This window comes from Portunus trituberculatus, chromosome 48 (genome assembly GCF_017591435.1).
Source record: "Portunus trituberculatus isolate SZX2019 chromosome 48, ASM1759143v1, whole genome shotgun sequence".
Lineage (NCBI taxonomy): Eukaryota > Metazoa > Arthropoda > Malacostraca > Decapoda > Portunidae > Portunus > Portunus trituberculatus.
Genome location: NC_059302.1, coordinates 15,380,830 through 15,400,461, shown reverse-complemented (window position 1 = coordinate 15,400,461; position 19,632 = coordinate 15,380,830). Strand labels below are relative to the sequence as shown.

Genomic DNA, 19,632 nt, shown 5'->3' with positions numbered 1-19,632 from the left:
CAAAGTGTTGGAAAAAAAATCCCGCTGGTTGCCAGGCCCTGTTAAGAGGAAAGTAGAAAGAGAAAAACAAAAAATCTAAAAGGAGGGTCCAGTTAACGTAAGAGGTGTCTTGACACCTCTTTGAAAGAGTTTAAGTCATAGGCAGGTGGAAATACAGACACAGGTAGAGAGTTCCAGAGTTTACCAGTGTAGGGAATGAAGGAGTGAAGATACTGGTTAACTCTTGCATTAGGAAGATGGACAGAATAGGGATGAGAAGAAGTAGAGAGTCTTGTGCAGCGAGGCCGCAGGAGGGGGAAGGCATGCAGTTAGCAAGTTCAGAAGAGCAGACAGCATGAAAACAGCGGTAGAAGACAGATAAAGATGCAACATTGCGGCGGTGACTTAAAGAATCAAGACAGTCAGTTAGAGGAGAAGAGTTGATAAGACGAAAAGCTTTAGATTCCACCTTGTTTAGTAAAGCTGTGTGTGGATCCCCCAGACATGAGAGCCATACTCCATACACGGGCGGATAAGGCCCTTGTACAGAGCAAGCAGCTGGGAGGGAGAGAAAATGGACGAAGACGCCATAGGACACCTAACTTCTTGGAAGCTGATTTAGCAAGAGTAGAGATGTGAAATTTCCAGTTTAGATTTTTAGTGAAGGATAGACCGAGTGTGTTTAATGTAGAGGAGAGGGAAGTTGAGTGTTATTGAAGAAGAGAGGATAGTTGTCTGGAAGGTTATGTCGAGTAGATAGTTGTAGAAATTGAGTTTTTGAGGCATTGAACAAAACCAGGTTTTCTCTGCCCCAATCAGAAACAAGTGAAAGATCAGAAGTTAGGCGTCCTATAGCATCTCGCCTTGAGTCATTTAATTGTTGTTGGGTTGGGCGTCTGTTGAACGCTGTTGAATAATGCAGGTGGTATCATCAGCATAGGAGTGGATAGGGCATTGAGTCAGATTTAGGAGATCATTGATGAATAATAGAAAGAGAGTGGGTGATAGGACAGAACCCTGTGGAACACCACTGTTGATAGTTTTAGGGAAGAACAGTGACCGTCTACTACAGCAGCAATAGAACGATCGGAAAGGAAACTGGAGATGAAGGTACAGAGAGAAGGATAGAATCCGTAGGAGGGTAGTTTAGAAATTAAAGATTTGTGCCAGACTCTATCGAAGGCTTTCGATATGTCAAGGCCGACAGCAAAGGTTTCACCGAAGTCCCTAAAAGAGGATGACCAAGATTCAGTTAGGAAAGTAAGAAGATCACCAGTAGATCTGCCTTTACGGAAACCATACTGGCAATCAGAGAGAAGGTTGTGAGCTGATAGATGCCTCATTATCTTCCTATTAAGGATAGACTCAAAGGCTTTAGAAAGGCAGGAAATCAAAGCTATAGGGCGGTAGTTAGAAGGATTGGAGTGGTCACCTTTTTAGGGACAGGTTGAATGTGAGCAAACTTCCAGCAAGAAGGATAAATAGAAGTAGAGAGACACAGATGAAAGAGTTTGACCAGGCAGTGAGCGAGTTCGGAAGCACAGTTTTTGAGAACAACAGGAGGGACTCCATCCGGACCGTAAGCCTTCCGAGAATCAAGGCCAGAGAGGGCCAGGAAAACGTCTTTATAAAGAATTTTAATTTTAGGGATGAAGTAGTCAGAGGGTGGAGGAGTAGGAGGAATATGCCCAGAATCATCCAAAGTTGAGTTGGTAGCAAAGGTTTGAGCGAAGAGTTCAGCTTTAGAAAAGAAGAGACAGCTGTAGAGCCATCTGGATGAAGTAAAGGAGGGAAAGACGAAGAAGTAAAGTTGTTAGAGATATTATTGGCTAGATGCCAGAAATCTCGAGAGGAGTTAGAATTGGAAAGACTTTGACATTTTCTATTGATGAAAGAGTTTTTAGTAAGTTGGAGAATAGATTTGGCATGATTACGGGCAGAAATATATAGGGCATGAGTTTCAGCAGTTGGATGGCTACGGAACCGTTTGTGAGCCGCCTCTATCATTGACAGCACGAGAACAAGCAGAGTTAAACCAAGGCTTTTTAGCTTTAGGGTTAGAGAAAGTATGAGGAATGTATAGCTCCATGCCAGAGATAATCACCTCTGTTATGCGCTCGGCACAAAGAGAAGGATCTCTGACATGAAAACAATAATCATCCCAAGGGAAATCAGAATAGTACTGCCTTAGTTCCTCCCACTTAGCAGAGTTAAAATGCCAGAAGCACCTCCGCTTAGGCGGGTCCTGAGGCTGCACTGGAGTGATAGAACTGGTAACGGAAATTAGATTGTGGTCGGAGGAGCCCAACGGAGAGGAAAGTTTAACAGAGTAAGCAGAAGGGTTGGAGGTTAGGAAAAGATCAAGAATGTTGGGCGTGTCTCCAAGGCGGTCAGGAATACGGGTAGGGAACTTCACTAGCTGCTCTAGGTCATGAAGGATAGCAAAGTTGAAGGTTTGTTCACCAGGTTGGTCAGTGAAAGAAGATGAAAGCCAAAGCTGGTGGTGAACATTGAAATCCCTAAAATGGAGATCTCAGCAAAAGGAAAGTGAGATAAGATGTGCTCCACCTTGGAAGTCAAATAGTCAAAGAATTTTACATAGTCAGAGGAATTAGGTGAGAGGTATACAGCACAGATGAATTTAGTTAGAGAGTGACATTGAAGTCTTAGCCAGATGGTAGAAAATTCTGAAGATTCAAGATTGTGGGCACGAGAGCAGTGGTGTCGTTACGCACGTATGCGCAACATCCAGCTTTGGATTGAAAATGAGGATAGAGCAAGTAGGAGGGAACAGAAAAGGGCTGCTGTCAGTAGTCACAGACAACTGTGTTTCGGTTAGGAAGAGAAGATGAGGTTTAGTAGAGGAGAGGTGGTGTTCCACAGATTGAAAATTAGAACGAAGGCCACGAATGTTGCAGAAATTGATAGTGAAAGTATTAGATGAAGTGTCAAGACACCCAAGGTCGACAGCAGAGGGGCAGTCCGACCTGGGGACATTTATGGTCCCTCCCAGAGGGGACTCTGAGGCAGGGCGTGGTGAAGCCATTATTAAATTTTGATTTTTTTTTTTTTTTTTTTTTTTACATTACAAGGGCACTGGCCAAGGGCAAACAAAGTGTTGGAAAAAAAAATCCTGCTGGTTGCCAGGCCCTGTTAAGAGGAAAGTAGAAAGAGAAAACAAAAAATTGCGGCGGTGACTTAAAGAATCAAGACAGTCAGTTAGAGGAGAAGAGTTGATAAGACGAAAAGCTTTAGATTCCACCTTGTTTAGTAAAGCTGTGTGTGATCCCCCAGACATGAGAGCCATACTCCATACACGGGCGGATAAGGCCCTTGTACAGAGCAAGCAGCTGGGAGGGAGAGAAAATGGACGAAGACGCCATAGGACACCTAACTTCTTGGAAGCTGATTTAGCAAGAGTAGAGATGTGAAATTTCCAGTTTAGATTTTTAGTGAAGGATAGACCGAGTGTGTTTAATGTAGAGGAGAGGGAAGTTGAGTGTTATTGAAGAAGAGAGGATAGTTGTCTGGAAGGTTATGTCGAGTAGATAGTTGTAGAAATTGAGTTTTTGAGGCATTGAACAAAACCAGGTTTTCTGCCCCAATCAGAAACAAGTGAAAGATCAGAAGTTAGGCGTCCTATAGCATCTCGCCTTGAGTCATTTAATTGTTGTTGGGTTGGGCGTCTGTTGAACGCTGTTGAATAATGCAAGGTGGTATCATCAGCATAGGAGTGGATAGGGCATTGAGTCAGATTTAGGAGATCATTGATGAATAATAGAAAGAGAGTGGGTGATAGGACAGAACCCTGTGGAACACCACTGTTGATAGTTTTAGGGAAGAACAGTGACCGTCTACTACAGCAGCAATAGAACGATCGGAAAGGAAACTGGAGATGAAGGTACAGAGAGAAGGATAGAATCCGTAGGAGGGTAGTTTAGAAATTAAAGATTTGTGCCAGACTCTATCGAAGGCTTTCGATATGTCAAGGCCGACAGCAAAGGTTTCACCGAAGTCCCTAAAAGAGGATGACCAAGATTCAGTTAGGAAAGTAAGAAGATCACCAGTAGATCTGCCTTTACGGAAACCATACTGGCAATCAGAGAGAAGGTTGTGAGCTGATAGATGCCTCATTATCTTCCTATTAAGGATAGACTCAAAGGCTTTAGAAAGGCAGGAAATCAAAGCTATAGGGCGGTAGTTAGAAGGATTGGAGTGGTCACCTTTTTTAGGGACAGGTTGAATGTGAGCAAACTTCCAGCAAGAAGGATAAATAGAAGTAGAGAGACACAGATGAAAGAGTTTGACCAGGCAGTGAGCGAGTTCGGAAGCACAGTTTTTGAGAACAACAGGAGGGACTCCATCCGGACCGTAAGCCTTCCGAGAATCAAGGCCAGAGAGGGCCAGGAAAACGTCTTATAACGGGACCAGGAGCCTGTAAGGCTGACAGGCAAGTGAGAGCTCACCATTCAGAGAGGCTATAGACGACATTCCCATGATGTAACATGGCCTGAAACTATCTAAACAGCCACTACCAGCCTCCAAGCAGTTGTCAAGGGATTATGCAAGTACATCTGAGTTTGGTACATATTGGAGTGAGTTATGGGGTTTTGAAGATGTTCACAGAAAAATGCGTTTTCTCGACTTTCAGTTTTTCAGCATATATTGTTGAATAACTTTTTCAGTAACTGGTCAATTTCAAAACTTTTTGCAGCAAAATGATCAACAACCTCATCTTAACAAATGCCAGCATGATAATGCATGAACTCACTCAAATAAATTTACAACAGGCTTATAAACTCAAATTTTTTTATGAAAAAAAGGTAACAATTTGGCGTGTAATGAAATTTTTATAACATAGGTTATGTGTATGCCGATGCTGACATTTATTTGTTGTTATGTATATTATATGGTTAAGAGGAAATTGCCACACTGTTATTAGTTTTGATTTTATAATGGTATTTTGAATTATTTTCTTCTCGACGAAAAAATATTTATTGCAAAAAAACTACGCCACATTTCTGTACCAAATTAACACTGAAGATGTACACTATAAACGTACACCTTGTGTATAAATATTATTGAATTCAGTGAAAAAATAGCAATGGGAGAGCCAAAAAACCGATATTGATATCGAGTCATCGAATTTCCACCATATAAATTACAATACAAACAAGTACAGGTCCAATAAACATCGTAACAACATATCTTCCACCTCGAAGACCGTATCAACCAATCCTAGACTTCCATGGAATAGCGTCCCAATCAATACCAACCTACATCATTGAGGACTTGAACACACATCACCCCAAATTAGACAACAAAATGAATATTATTGTAGGCAAAGCTCTAATGATACGGATCAATAATCGTAAATTAGCACACATAGGCCTAGATTTAACTTACATATCTCACAATACCTTATCCACCCCAGACATAATACTAACAACAATAAAACATACCACAATATACTTGTCCAACCAGGACCAACAATTGACTCAGACCACATACCTATAATCATAAAGATCCTATTAGAGTAAACACACCACCTACAAAACTAACTGGGAAGAATTCAAACAAGAAGCAAAACTTAAAACATAAAAACATAAACACAAATCCATACATTAACCAAACTAACTTGGAAAACTCAACGAAAGAGTGGATGACTGCAATAACCTCAACTATGGAAAAATATATACCAAACAGAACATACAAAACAATACAGAAACCTATATACAACCAACGTATGAAAGAACTGCAATGGTGGGCGAAACGATTAATGGAATATAGTTTAAAATCAGGATGGACCTACACTAAATTTATCACTTATAAAACTGTTACGAATGTGTGTGTATGTGCATATGTGTGTTTGTGCGGGCTGGCTTTGTGAGTGTTAGCGTGCGGTACAGTGATGTTAATTGTACGACAATTATCGTATTTGTACGATAATATGGCTGTTTGTACGATGTACGATACATAGGTAAGAATCGCACACCAATATACGATAATTGAGTGGCAAAGTATTTATATATATATATATATATATATATATATATATATATATATATATATATATATATATATATATATATATATATATTTGTAATAAGGTACTGGAATAATTGTGTAAAGAAAAAAATATCGATGTCAACATTTCAGAGAGAGAGAGGGGCTGGGGACTGGGGAGGGAAGGAAAAAGGAGAGAGATGTTGTCAGTCACAGTCAGTGTCAAGTGACAAAATGATCTTATTAGTGTGACTCTTAGTGTTAGTATGGTGAAGGGCGAGTTTTCCTTCTCTTATCATATGTTCTATTTGACGTATAACGGTATGAAAAAACAAAACATTCTCATTATGTGGCAATAATGGGCAACAATAAATAAAGAAATAAATAATAACGGTTTTCCAGTGTAGGTTGTGTTGCGGAGAGTGATGGACTGACGGTTGACTGATACGTTGACCCCTTGGAGATACATGCACATTGACACTGTACGTAAGCTTTTATCAATATACAGTTTTAATATATATATATATATATATATATATATATATATATATATATATATATATATATATATATATATATATATATATATATATATATATATATATATATATATATATATATATATATATATATATATATATATTGGATATATTATTATTTGTACGTGGTGTACGATATGTTTTCCCGGCGGCAAGCCAAGCACTGCTTGTCGCCAAGAGTGTATCCTCAGTTCCGGGCCGAACCCAATAAAGGAGAGACGTGTGTCCCTGTGTCTCGCTCCCCTGCCTAGCTATCTTACATGGCGCAGTGAAACCCTTACCTACACCGGTCAAGATGCCTCTACCTCGCCGATCCCCTCACTCGACGCCTAGGGCCTCGACGACAATGGTTCCTCGCAGCCTCCAGCAGCAAGGCGGACCATCAGTGACCAGCAACAAGCCATCACCACCTTGCAGGCCAACATGGCGGCGCTCAACACACGAGGCAACGTGGCGCCCGCCCCTCGGGTGCCTCTCTCGGCTGCCCCCGACAAATGCGACCTGGATATGACACCAGCTGCATTCAGGTCGTGGAAACGGTCCATGGAGTGCTGGCTTCTCCTCTGCAAGTGGCCACGCCAGGAAGCGGTCCATCACGTCAGACTCCTCTGTGGCCCCCCGCTGCAACGTGCCTTGGACGCCAGATTCACCTTCGACCAGTGGAGCGCCCTCACACAGCAGGAGGCGCTGGACGCCATTGGTAACCTAGTGCTTCGCTCCTCCAGCCCGGCAGTGCAGTGGGCAGAGTTTTTCGGTGTCAGCCAAGGGCAGGACGAGTGTGTTAGTGACTACTTCGTACGGGGCGCCCAGAAAGTCAACGACTGCGCTTTCGAGTGTCCCCAGTGCAGCCTCAACCTCTGAGTACTTGCTATTGAAAAAGCTTGTGGTAGGCATCCGCGACACGGGCCTCAAACAGCAGGTGTATCAAGCGTGTGACTCGTTAGGCAGTGTGGACGCCCTAAGGGCCATGTGTTGTGCATATGAGGCAGCCCGCCAACACACCACAGGCGTGGGCGGTTGGCGGGAAAGCAGTCGCGCGGCTGGCACCGTGCGGGCCGAGGAGGACGGGGACCAGACGCTCGACGCCGCCGCTGCCACCACCTCTGGCAAGACACAGCCCTCACGTACTTGCTGGAACTGTGGTACTTCGCACGCCCCTGACAGAGCTTCCTGCCCGGCCAGGGAAGCAGTCTGCGTCGCCTGTCGTAAGAAAGGCCACTTCAAGAGGTGCTGCAGGAGCTCCAAGCGCCCACACGGCACTGCATCTGCCAACGCCGTCTCGGGATCAGTGACAACGGCAGGCGCGAACGTGTCCCGCCAACCCACCATAGAGGTAACAGTGGCGCTTGGCAAGGGCGCCAAGCACCACACAGCAGCTGTGGCGGACACCGGCGCCCAGGTGTGCGTCGCGGGGGCGGCCCTCCTGTCCAGTCTCAACATACAACCCACGCAGCTACAGGGACGTGCAGGCTTGCGGAATGTAGCGGACTTGCCCTTACGGTGCATCGGATCGTGCCGGTGTGACATTTACCTTGGCGGCCATGCTACACAGCAAGAAGTATACTTCGTACCCTCCGCCAGGTCGGTGTTCCTGTCACTGAGCGCGTGCAAGGAGCTGGGGCTGGTGCCCGCCGGCTTCCCTCACCACTCCCTGCCGACAGTGCAAGCAGTGGAAGCGCGTGACACGACCGCCGAGCCTGCCCAGCCGCCTGCCAAGCCCGCCACGATACCATTCCCGCCACACGAGGAGCACGTACGACGGCTAGAGGAGTGGCTACTACAACACTTCTCGGCCTCCGCCTTCAACACCACAAGGAGCCCGCTGCCCGTGATGGACGGCGAGCCTCACCACATCCACCTGGCACCCAACGCTGTCCCCTACGCCTGCCACACGCCCGCCTCGGTGCCGAAACACTGGGAGGACGAGGTGAAAGCCCAGCTTGAAGACGACGTACGGCGAGGCGTCATCGAGCCCGTCCCGGCAGGGGAACCCACGGAGTGGTGTGCCCGCATGGTTGTGGTAGCAAGGAAATCAGGGCAACCGCGGCGCACCGTCGATTACCAGCGCCTCAACGCCGCATGCCGCAGAGAGACACACCACACCCCCGCCCCCTTCGACATGGTGTCTAGTGTCCCCAAACATTGCTTCAAGACAGTGGCTGATGCTTATTGGGGGTACCACCAAGTCAGGCTGGACGAGGAGAGTCGAAGTCTCACCACCTTCATCACCCCATGGGGAGGTTCAGGTACCTCCGGACCTCCATGGGCCACTGTTCTGCTGGTGACGCATACACAAAGCGCTTCGATGACGCCATCCAAGGCATCGTGAGGAAGCACAAGTGTATCGACGACACCCTCCTCTACGACAGCAACATCGAAGACGCATTCTGGCACACGTACGAGTTTCTGGCGACCTGTGTAGCCAAGGGGATTACTTTGAAGCCTGAAAAATTCCAGTTCGCACGGAGGGAGGTGGATTTCGTGGGTTTTCGCCTCGGCTGGGAGGAGTACAAACCCACAGACGAGCGCCTAGCGGCAATCAAAAGCTTCAGGATGCCTGACAAGCCCTCCATCTCAGACATCAGGTCGTGGTACGGGTTTGTCAATCAACTTGCCCCATTCCTCGCCACAGCCTCAATCATGAACGCCTTCAGGAGCTCCTGAAGAAGCCGTGCGGAAAGGCTGTGTACTGGGACGAGCACCTGCAGGAGAAATTCCGCCGCGCTCAGGACACCATATGCCAGCTTGCAAAGGACGGCCTGGCATATTACGACAAAACCCGCCCACAGTTGCCCTCACAGACTGGAGCAGGGAGGGCATTGGATTCATTATCCTGCAGCAGTTCTGCCACTGCTCGTCTGCTGCCGCTCCCTTCTGCTGCAGGGCGGGCTGGCGTCTGGCCCTGTGCGGAAGCCGCCACCTCACGGCCGCCGAGACTGGTTACGCCGCGGTAGAGGGGGAAACCTTGGCTGTGGTGTGGTGCCTCCAGAAAGCCCGGCTGTTCTTGTTGGGGTGCCCGAACCTCACCATCGTCACCGACCACCGCCCTCTCACCAAGCTGCTGGGGGACAGGGCCCTCACAGAAGTCATCAACCCACGACTCTTCCGGCTCAAGGAGCGAACGCTACAGTACCGCTTTCAAGTCAAATATCTGCCAGGAAAAAGGAACGCCGCAGCCGACTTCCTGTCCAGGTACCCAGCCCTCAGAAGCCCCACCACAGACACCGACGCCAACCTGGATGAGGACCTCACCGAGGCAGTAGCAGCCGTGGTCATCGCCACAGCCGAACACGAGGGTCACGTTCTCGACGAGTCAGCGGTGAGAAAATCTGCAGCCGACGACCCTGTCTACCAACTACTACTGGCCAAAGTGTTGGCCGCGGACTGGCACCTGCACAAGGCGCAAGAAGTGGCCTGCCTGCGCCCGTTCTATGGCGTGAGGGACCGGTTGGCAGTCTCTCAAGACCTTGTCACATACACCTTTGACCAGGGTTGTGTGCGACTCGTGATTCCTGAGCAAACAGCAAACTTACACGCTGGTCACCAAGGGCTAGATTCCATGCTGCGGAGGGCAAGGCAATGTGTATACTGGCCCGGGTTGGAAGGGACCTGCAGCACTACCGGGCGTCGTGCACGTCATGCGAGACGCACGCTCCCTCTCAGCCCTCAGAAACACTCGTCATCACGCCGCCCCCAGAGTACCCATTCCAATCCACAGTGGCGGACATGTTTCAGCATGAGGGGCACACCTACATGGTCTACGCTGACAGGCTCACTGGATGGCTAGAACTCGCCCATTTCCCACACGGTGCTACATCTAATAAAATCAAGAGTCAAATGAGGCAGTACTTCACGCGATGGGGCGCCCCGGAACAGCTGTCCACTGATGGGGGGCCGAACCTGGCGAGCGAGGAAATGTCGGAATTCCTCAAGAAGTGGGGTGTCATTGCACGCCTGTCCTCAGCACAGTACCCACAGTCAAACGGGCGGGCCGAAGCAGCGGTCAAGACGGCCAAAAGAATCATCAGAGCCAACACAGGTAGCGGGGGCTCATTGGACACGGACAAAACCTCCCTCGCTGTGCTGCAGTACCTTAACACCCCGCTGCGATCTGTCAACAAGTCCCCCGCCCAACTTGCCACCGGAAGGCAGCTGCGTGATGGCGTGCCAACGGCCCGACGACATTACAAGGTGGACAGGCACTGGGGAAGGACGCTGCGTGAGAGAGAAGTGAAAATGGGGGAGGAAGGCAACACCCTGATGGCAACCTGCACACCCAGACAGCTCCGGCCCCTGTCCCCCGGCACACGAGTAAGGATGCAGAACCAGGCCTCGGGCACGTGGGACCGCACGGGCTTGATCGTGGAGGCGCTGCCCTACAGGCAGTACACCGTCAGGCTTGATGGTAGCGGCCGAATAAGCCTCAGGAACAGGAAGCATCTGCGGCCCGTCGCTGAGTCAACCCCACCGCCCGCACCGCCAACCCTGCGCCCACCAACCCCGCCGGCCGCTCAACCAACCACGACACCCGCACAAGTCTCAACCCCCACCCAACCTCAGCTACGCCCCGCACCCAGGAGGCAGGTGCGGCGACCGGGGTGGCTGAGCGACTATGTGTAACACACACACACACACACATACACACCCGTACGTGTATACTTACCTCCATTCCAAGTTTAGTTCGTTCCCCTCCCGTGCCGTCGTAGCCCGTTATGTTCATACACATATCAGATTAATGTGTTGCAGGCACACATTTATCTTACGGGGGGATATTGGATATATTATTATTTGTACGTGGTGTACGATATGTTTTCCCGGCGGCAAGCCAAGCACTGCTTGTCGCCAAGAGTGCAGTGTTGCCGTTTTGTGGGGTTTTACCCACAAATCTGTGAGTAAGCAGGATAATTGTGGGTGCCTTTGTGGGTGAGGCGATTTTAAGTCTATTTGTGGGTAAAATTTATGGGTGTTCATTGTATGTGTGGGTAGTTTTAGGACTTTTATGCTGAATATATAAATCTACGATTACATTATTATTATTATTATTATTATTATTATTATTATTATTATTATTATTGCATCCTGCCGTACGCTCAGTCAAGATATGAAAAATAGGAAGCGTCCGGGACCCGTGCATGCAACAGTGGTTTGTTATCCTGTTGCTTTGAGTGCTGCAGCGCCTCCGCCTCGCCCGCCGCGCCGGACCCGTACGCTTCCTGTTTTGAACTTTGATCACGTTCAGTCAACAGTCCACACCACGGTGACGGTCTCACAGTGCCACTCTTCACTCACCTACTCACTACATCGGTTCAACCAACAGTACCCGTGCATGGTACAAGTGGACTAGCTGAACAGTACTGTACGTAACAGAGTAGGCCTTGGGTTCCCAGCTCCTGCCATGAGTGACAAGAAATATACTCGTAAGCCTTCCGAGAATCAAGGCCAGAGAGGCCAGGAAAACGTCTTACACTACTTACCTTATGAACTCCAGTGATGAAATGCTCGACGGTTCAGCTATTCTCGTTAAACATAACCTGAAACACAAAAGATGATTACGACATACTATAAATAGGGGGAAATTCGTTAATTTGGTCAAAAAAATTGAAAAATTGGAAACTTGGTACGGGTTCGTCTCTGGAGAGGGAAGCTATGGCCGAAGTTGCCAGGCGCATAACGCATGCTTACCTGGTAATGGCGGGTTTAAAGGCCGGCCTTTAAATACCCAAGCGCACACGCCCTTTTCTTCTAGTCTTTGTTTTGCTTGTATTTATTTCCTTTTTGAGCTGTTTTTTTTTTTTTTTTTGCGTGATGTACTTGTACGACAGTTTAGATCAGGCAGTGAGGTTGAGGAAGATGCTAAATCCTCAGTACCAATTGATACAGCCTTAGGAAGTGTGCGTGCCTGCAGCCTACCTGTTGATCGTACTTACACGTGTTGAGTCCCCAAATTGTGACAATGCCACGTAAGTGGTAAAGAAAGACTCAGGTTGAAACAGCCCGCCAGAAAGCCTTGAAAAGGTGGAAAAGAGAAGAAAGTGAGGAGCCTGAGACACGTGGTGGTAGTACTGGCAAGGCTTCCACCTGCCGCCACCACCCCTGCCACTCCCGACCTCACGTGTCTGCTGCAAGCTACAGGCATAGTCTCCTGCCACCAGAGGAGAGTGAAGTTCACCAAACTAGTGAGGATAGTGCCTTGTTAGTGATATCATTACAAAGACTGCAAACAATTTTCAATTTGGTGAAATGTGAATGTGGCAACGGAATCACCGCAAAAGTGACAAGTTATTTGTTTGATTGTACTATAAATCTTCGGTGTGACAAATGTGACAGTGTTGTTCACCATTCAGAACCTATCAGTGATATGTTATATATTCTAATATGATAATAACGGGACCAGGAGCCTGTAAGGCTGACAGGCAAGTGAGAGCTCACCATTCAGAGAGGCTATATAGACGACATTCCCATGATGTAACATGGCCTGAAACTATCTAAACAGCCACTACCAGCCTCCAAGCAGTTGTCAAGGGATTATGTAAGTACATATCTGAGTTTGGTACATATTGGAGTGAGTTATGTGGGGGTTTTGAAGATGTTCACAGAAAAATGCGTTTTTCTCGACTTTCAGTTTTCAGCATATATTGTTGAATAACTTTTTCAGTAATTGGTCAATTTCAAAACTTTTGCAGCAAAATGATCAACAACCTCATCTTAACAAATGCCAGCATGATAATGCATGAACTCACTCAAATAAATTTACAACAGGCTTATAAACTCAAATTTTTTATGAAAAAAGGTAACAATTTGGCGTGTAATGAAATTTTTATAACATAGGTTATGTGTATGCCGATGCTGACATTTATTTGTTGTTATGTATATTATATGTGGTTAAGAGGAAATTGCCACACTGTTATTAGTTTTGATTTTATAATGGTATTTTGAATTATTTTCTTCTCGACGAAAAAATATTTATTGCAAAAAAACTACGCCACATTTCTGTACCAAATTAACACTGAAGATGTACACTATAAACGTACACCTTGTGTATAAATATTATTGAATTCAGTGAAAAAATAGCAATGGGAGAGCCAAAAAACCGATATTGATATCGAGTCATCGAATTTCCACCATATAAATTACAATACAAACAAGTACAGGTCCAATAAACATCGTAACAACATATCTTCCACCTCGAAGACCGTATCAACCAATCCTAGACTTCCATGGAATAGCGTCCCAATCAATACCAACCTACATCATTGAGGACTTGAACACACATCACCCCAAATTAGACAACAAAATGAATATTATTGTAGGCAAAGCTCTAATGATACGGATCAATAATCGTAAATTAGCACACATAGGCCTAGATTTCCCAACTTACATATCTCACAATACCTTATCCACCCCAGACATAATACTAACAACAATAAAACATACCACAATATACTTGTCCAACCAGGACCAACAATTGACTCAGACCACATACCTATAATCATAAAGATCCTATTAGAGTAAACACACCACCTACAAAACTAACTGGGAAGAATTCAAACAAGAAGCAAAACTTAAAACATAAAAAACATAAACACAAATCCATACATTAACCAAACTAACTTGGAAAACTCAACGAAAGAGTGGATGACTGCAATAACCTCAACTATGGAAAAATATATACCAAACAGAACATACAAAACAATACAGAAACCTATATACAACCAACGTATGAAAGAACTGCAATGGTGGGCGAAACGATTAATGGAATATAGTTTAAAATCAGGATGGACCTACACTAAATTTATCACTTATAAAACTGTTACGAATGTGTGTATGTGCATATGTGTGTTTGTGCGGGCTGGCTTTGTGAGTGTTAGCGTGCGGTACAGTGATGTTAATTGTACGACAATTATCGTATTTGTACGATAATATGGCTGTTTGTACGATGTACGATACATAGGTAAGAATCGCACACCAATATACGATAATTGAGTGGCAAAGTATTTTATATATATATATATATATATATATATATATATATATATATATATATATATATATATATATATATATATATATATGTAATAAGGTACTGGAATAATTGTGTAAAGAAAAAAATATCGATGTCAACATTTCAGAGAGAGAGAGGGGCTGGGGACTGGGGAGGGAAGGAAAAAGGAGAGAGATGTTGTCAGTCACAGTCAGTGTCAAGTGACAAAATGATCTTATTAGTGTGACTCTTAGTGTTAGTATGGTGAAGGGCGAGTTTTCCTTCTCTTATCATATGTTCTATTTGACGTATAACGGTATGAAAAAAACAAAACATTCTCATTATGTGGCAATAATGGGCAACAATAAATAAAGAAATAAATAATAACGGTTTTCCAGTGTAGGTTGTGTTGCGGAGAGTGATGGACTGACGGTTGACTGATACGTTGACCCCTTGGAGATACATGCACATTGACACTGTACGTAAGCTTTTATCAATATACAGTTTTCATTATATATATATATATATATATATATATATATATATATATATATATATATATATATATATATATATATATATATATATATATATATATATATATATATATATATATATATATATATATATATATGGATATATTATTATTTGTACGTGGTGTACGATATGTTTTCCCGGCGGCAAGCCAAGCACTGCTTGTCGCCAAGAGTGTATCCTCAGTTCCGGGCCGAGCCCAATAAAGGAAAGATGTGTGTCCCTGTGTCTCGCTCCCCTGCCTAGCTATCTTACATGGCGCAGTGAAACCCTTACCTACACCGGTCAAGATGCCTCTACCTCGCCGATCCCCTCGACGACAGTGGTTCCTCGCAGCCTCCAGCAGGCAAGGCAGACCATCAGTGACCAGCAACAAGCCATCACCACCTTGCAGGCCAACATGGCGGCGCTCAACACACGAGGCAACGTAGCGCCCGCCCCTCGGGTGCCTCTCTCGGCTGCCCCCGAGAAATGCGACCTGGATATGACACCAGCTGCATTCAGGTCGTGGAAACGGTCCATGGAGTGCTGGCTTCTCCTCTGCAAGTGGCCACGCCAGGAAGCGGTCCATCACGTCAGACTCCTCTGTGGCCCCCCGCTGCAACGTGCCTTGGACGCCAGATTCACCTTCGACCAGTGGAGCGCCCTCACACAGCAGGAGGCGCTGGACGCCATTGGTAACCTAGTGCTTCGCTCCTCCAGCCCGGCAGTGCAGTGGGCAGAGTTTTTCGGTGTCAGCCAAGGGCAGGACGAGTGTGTTAGTGACTACTTCGTACGGGGCGCCCAGAAAGTCAACGACTGCGCTTTCGAGTGTCCCCAGTGCAGCCTCAACCTCTCTGAGTACTTGCTATTGAAAAAGCTTGTGGTAGGCATCCGCGACACGGGCCTCAAACAGCAGGTGTATCAAGCGTGTGACTCGTTAGGCAGTGTGGACGCCCTAAGGGCCATGTGTTGTGCATATGAGGCAGCCCGCCAACACACCACAGGCGTGGGCGGTTGGCGGGAAAGCAGTCGCGCGGCTGGCACCGTGCGGGCCGAGGAGGACGGGGACCAGACGCTCGACGCCGCCGCTGCCACCACCTCTGGCAAGACACAGCCCTCACGTACTTGCTGGAACTGTGGTACTTCGCACGCCCCTGACAGAGCTTCCTGCCCGGCCAGGGAAGCAGTCTGCGTCGCCTGTCGTAAGAAAGGCCACTTCAAGAGGTGCTGCAGGAGCTCCAAGCGCCCACACGGCACTGCATCTGCCAACGCCGTCTCGGGATCAGTGACAACGGCAGGCGCGAACGTGTCCCGCCAACCCACCATAGAGGTAACAGTGGCGCTTGGCAAGGGCGCCAAGCACCGCACAGCAGCTGTGGCGGACACCGGCGCCCAGGTGTGCGTCGCGGGGGCGGCCCTCCTGTCCAGTCTCAACATACAACCCACGCAGCTACAGGGACGTGCAGGCTTGCGGATGTAGCGGACTTGCCCTTACGGTGCCTCGGATCGTGCCGGTGTGACATTTACCTTGGCGGCCATGCTACACAGCAAGAAGTATACTTCGTACCCTCCGCCAGGTCGCTGTTCCTGTCACTGAGCGCGTGCAAGGAGCTGGGGCTGGTGCCCGCCGGCTTCCCTCACCACTCCCTGCCGACAGTGCAAGCAGTGGAAGCGCGTGACACGACCGCCGAGCCTGCCCAGCCGCCTGCCAAGCCCGCCACGATACCATTCCCGCCACACGAGGAGCACGTACGACGGCTAGAGGAGTGGCTACTACAACACTTCTCGGCCTCCGCCTTCAACACCACAAGGAGCCCGCTGCCCGTGATGGACGGCGAGCCTCACCACATCCACCTGGCACCCAACGCTGTCCCCTACGCCTGCCACACGCCCGCCTCGGTGCCGAAACACTGGGAGGACGAGGTGAAAGCCCAGCTTGAAGACGACGTACGGCGAGGCGTCATCGAGCCCGTCCCGGCAGGGGAACCCACGGAGTGGTGTGCCCGCATGGTTGTGGTAGCAAAGAAATCAGGGCAACCGCGGCGCACCGTCGATTACCAGCGCCTCAACGCCGCATGCCGCAGAGAGACACACACACCCCGCCCCTTCGACATGGTGTCTAGTGTCCCCAAACATTGCTTCAAGACAGTGGCTGACGCTTATTGGGGGTACCACCAAGTCAGGCTGGACGAGGAGAGTCGAAGTCTCACCACCTTCATCACCCCATGGGGGAGGTTCAGGTACCTCCGGACCCCCATGGGCCACTGTTCTGCTGGCGACGCATACACAAAGCGCTTCGATGACGCCATCCAAGGCATCGTGAGGAAGCACAAGTGTATCGACGACACCCTCCTCTACGACAGCAACATCGAAGACGCATTCTGGCACACGTACGAGTTTCTGGCGACCTGTGCAGCCAAGGGGATTACTTTGAAGCCTGAAAAATTCCAGTTCGCACGGAGGGAGGTGGATTTCGTGGGTTTTCGCCTCGGCTGGGAGGAGTACAAACCCACAGACGAGCGCCTAGCGGCAATCAAAAGCTTCAGGATGCCTGACAAGCCCTCCATCTCAGACATCAGGTCGTGGTACGGGTTTGTCAATCAACTTGCCCCATTCCTCGCCACAGCCCCAATCATGAACGCCTTCAGGAGCTCCTGAAGAAGCCGTGCGGAAAGGCTGTGTACTGGGACGAGCACCTGCAGGAGAAATTCCGCCGCGCTCAGGACACCATATGCCAGCTTGCAAAGGACGGCCTGGCATATTACGACAAAACCCGCCCCACAGTTGCCCTCACAGACTGGAGCAGGGAGGGCATTGGATTCATTATCCTGCAGCAGTTCTGCCACTGCTCGTCTGCTGCCGCTCCCTTCTGCTGCAGGGCGGGCTGGCGTCTGGCCCTGTGCGGAAGCCGCCACCTCACGGCCGCCGAGACTGGTTACGCCGCGGTAGAGGGGGAAACCTTGGCTGTGGTGTGGTGCCTCCAGAAAGCCCGGCTGTTCTTGTTGGGGTGCCCGAACCTCACCATCGTCACCGACCACCGCCCTCTCACCAAGCTGCTGGGGGACAGGGCCCTCACAGAAGTCATCAACCCACGACTCTTCCGGCTCAAGGAGCGAACGCTACAGTACCGCTTTCAAGTCAAATATCTGCCAGGAAAAAGGAACGCCGCAGCCGACTTCCTGTCCAGGTACCCAGCCCTCAGAAGCCCCACCACAGACACCGACGCCAACCTGGATGAGGACCTCACCGAGGCAGTAGCAGCCGTGGTCATCGCCACAGCCGAACACGAGGGTCACGTTCTCGACGAGTCAGCGGTGAGAAAATCTGCAGCCGACGACCCTGTCTACCAACTACTACTGGCCAAAGTGTTGGCCGCGGACTGGCACCTGCACAAGGCGCAAGAAGTGGCCTGCCTGCGCCCGTTCTATGGCGTGAGGGACCGGTTGGCAGTCTCTCAAGACCTTGTCACATACACCTTTGACCAGGGTTGTGTGCGACTCGTGATTCCTGAGCAAACTTACACGCTGGTCACCAAGGGCTAGATTCCATGCTGCGGAGGGCAAGGCAATGTGTATACTGGCCCGGGTTGGAAGGGGACCTGCAGCACTACCGGGCGTCGTGCACGTCATGCGAGACGCACGCTCCCTCTCAGCCCTCAGAAACACTCGTCATCACGCCGCCCCCAGAGTACCCATTCCAATCCACAGTGGCGGACATGTTTCAGCATGAGGGGCACACCTACATGGTCTACGCTGACAGGCTCACTGGATGGCTAGAACTCGCCCATTTCCCACACGGTGCTACATCTAATAAAATCAAGAGTCAAATGAGGCAGTACTTCACGCGATGGGGCGCCCCGGAACAGCTGTCCACTGATGGGGGGGCCGAACCTGGCGAGCGAGGAAATGTCGGAATTCCTCAAGAAGTGGGGTGTCATTGCACGCCTGTCCTCAGCACAGTACCCACAGTCAAACGGGCGGGCCGAAGCAGCGGTCAAGACGGCCAAAAGAATCATCAGAGCCAACACAGGTAGCGGGGGCTCATTGGACACGGACAAAACCTCCCTCGCTGTGCTGCAGTACCTTAACACCCCGCTGCGATCTGTCAACAAGTCCCCCGCCCAACTTGCCACCGGAAGGCAGCTGCGTGATGGCGTGCCAACGGCCCGACGACATTACAAGGTGGACAGGCACGGGAAGGACGCTGCGTGAGAGAGAAGTGAAAATGGGGGAGGAAGGCAACACCCTGATGGCAACCTGCACACCCAGACAGCTCCGGCCCCTGTCCCCCGGCACACGAGTAAGGATGCAGAACCAGGCCTCGGGCACGTGGGACCGCACGGGCTTGATCGTGGAGGCGCTGCCCTACAGGCAGTACACCGTCAGGCTTGATGGTAGCGGCCGAATAAGCCTCAGGAATAGGAAGCATCTGCGGCCCGTCGCTAAGTCAACCCCACCGCCCGCACCGCCAACCCTGCGCCCACCAACCCCGCCGGCCGCTCAACCAACCACGACACCCGCACAAGTCTCAACCCCCACCCAACCTCAGCTACGCCCCGCACCCAGGAGGCAGGTGCGGCGACCGGGTGGCTGAGCGACTATGTGTAACACA

General features: G+C 48.9%; 1 protein-coding gene across 1 annotated transcript; it reads left to right on the top strand.

Moving 5' to 3' along the window:
* Positions 1 to 18,568: 18,568 nt before the first annotated feature.
* LOC123498425 lies at positions 18,569 to 19,232 on the top strand. Its single transcript, XM_045245530.1, has 2 exons — positions 18,569 to 18,818; positions 18,976 to 19,232. Exons 1-2 carry the CDS (start codon positions 18,569 to 18,571, stop codon positions 19,230 to 19,232), a joined length of 507 nt encoding a protein of 168 aa, XP_045101465.1.
* Positions 19,233 to 19,632: the final 400 nt, after the last annotated feature.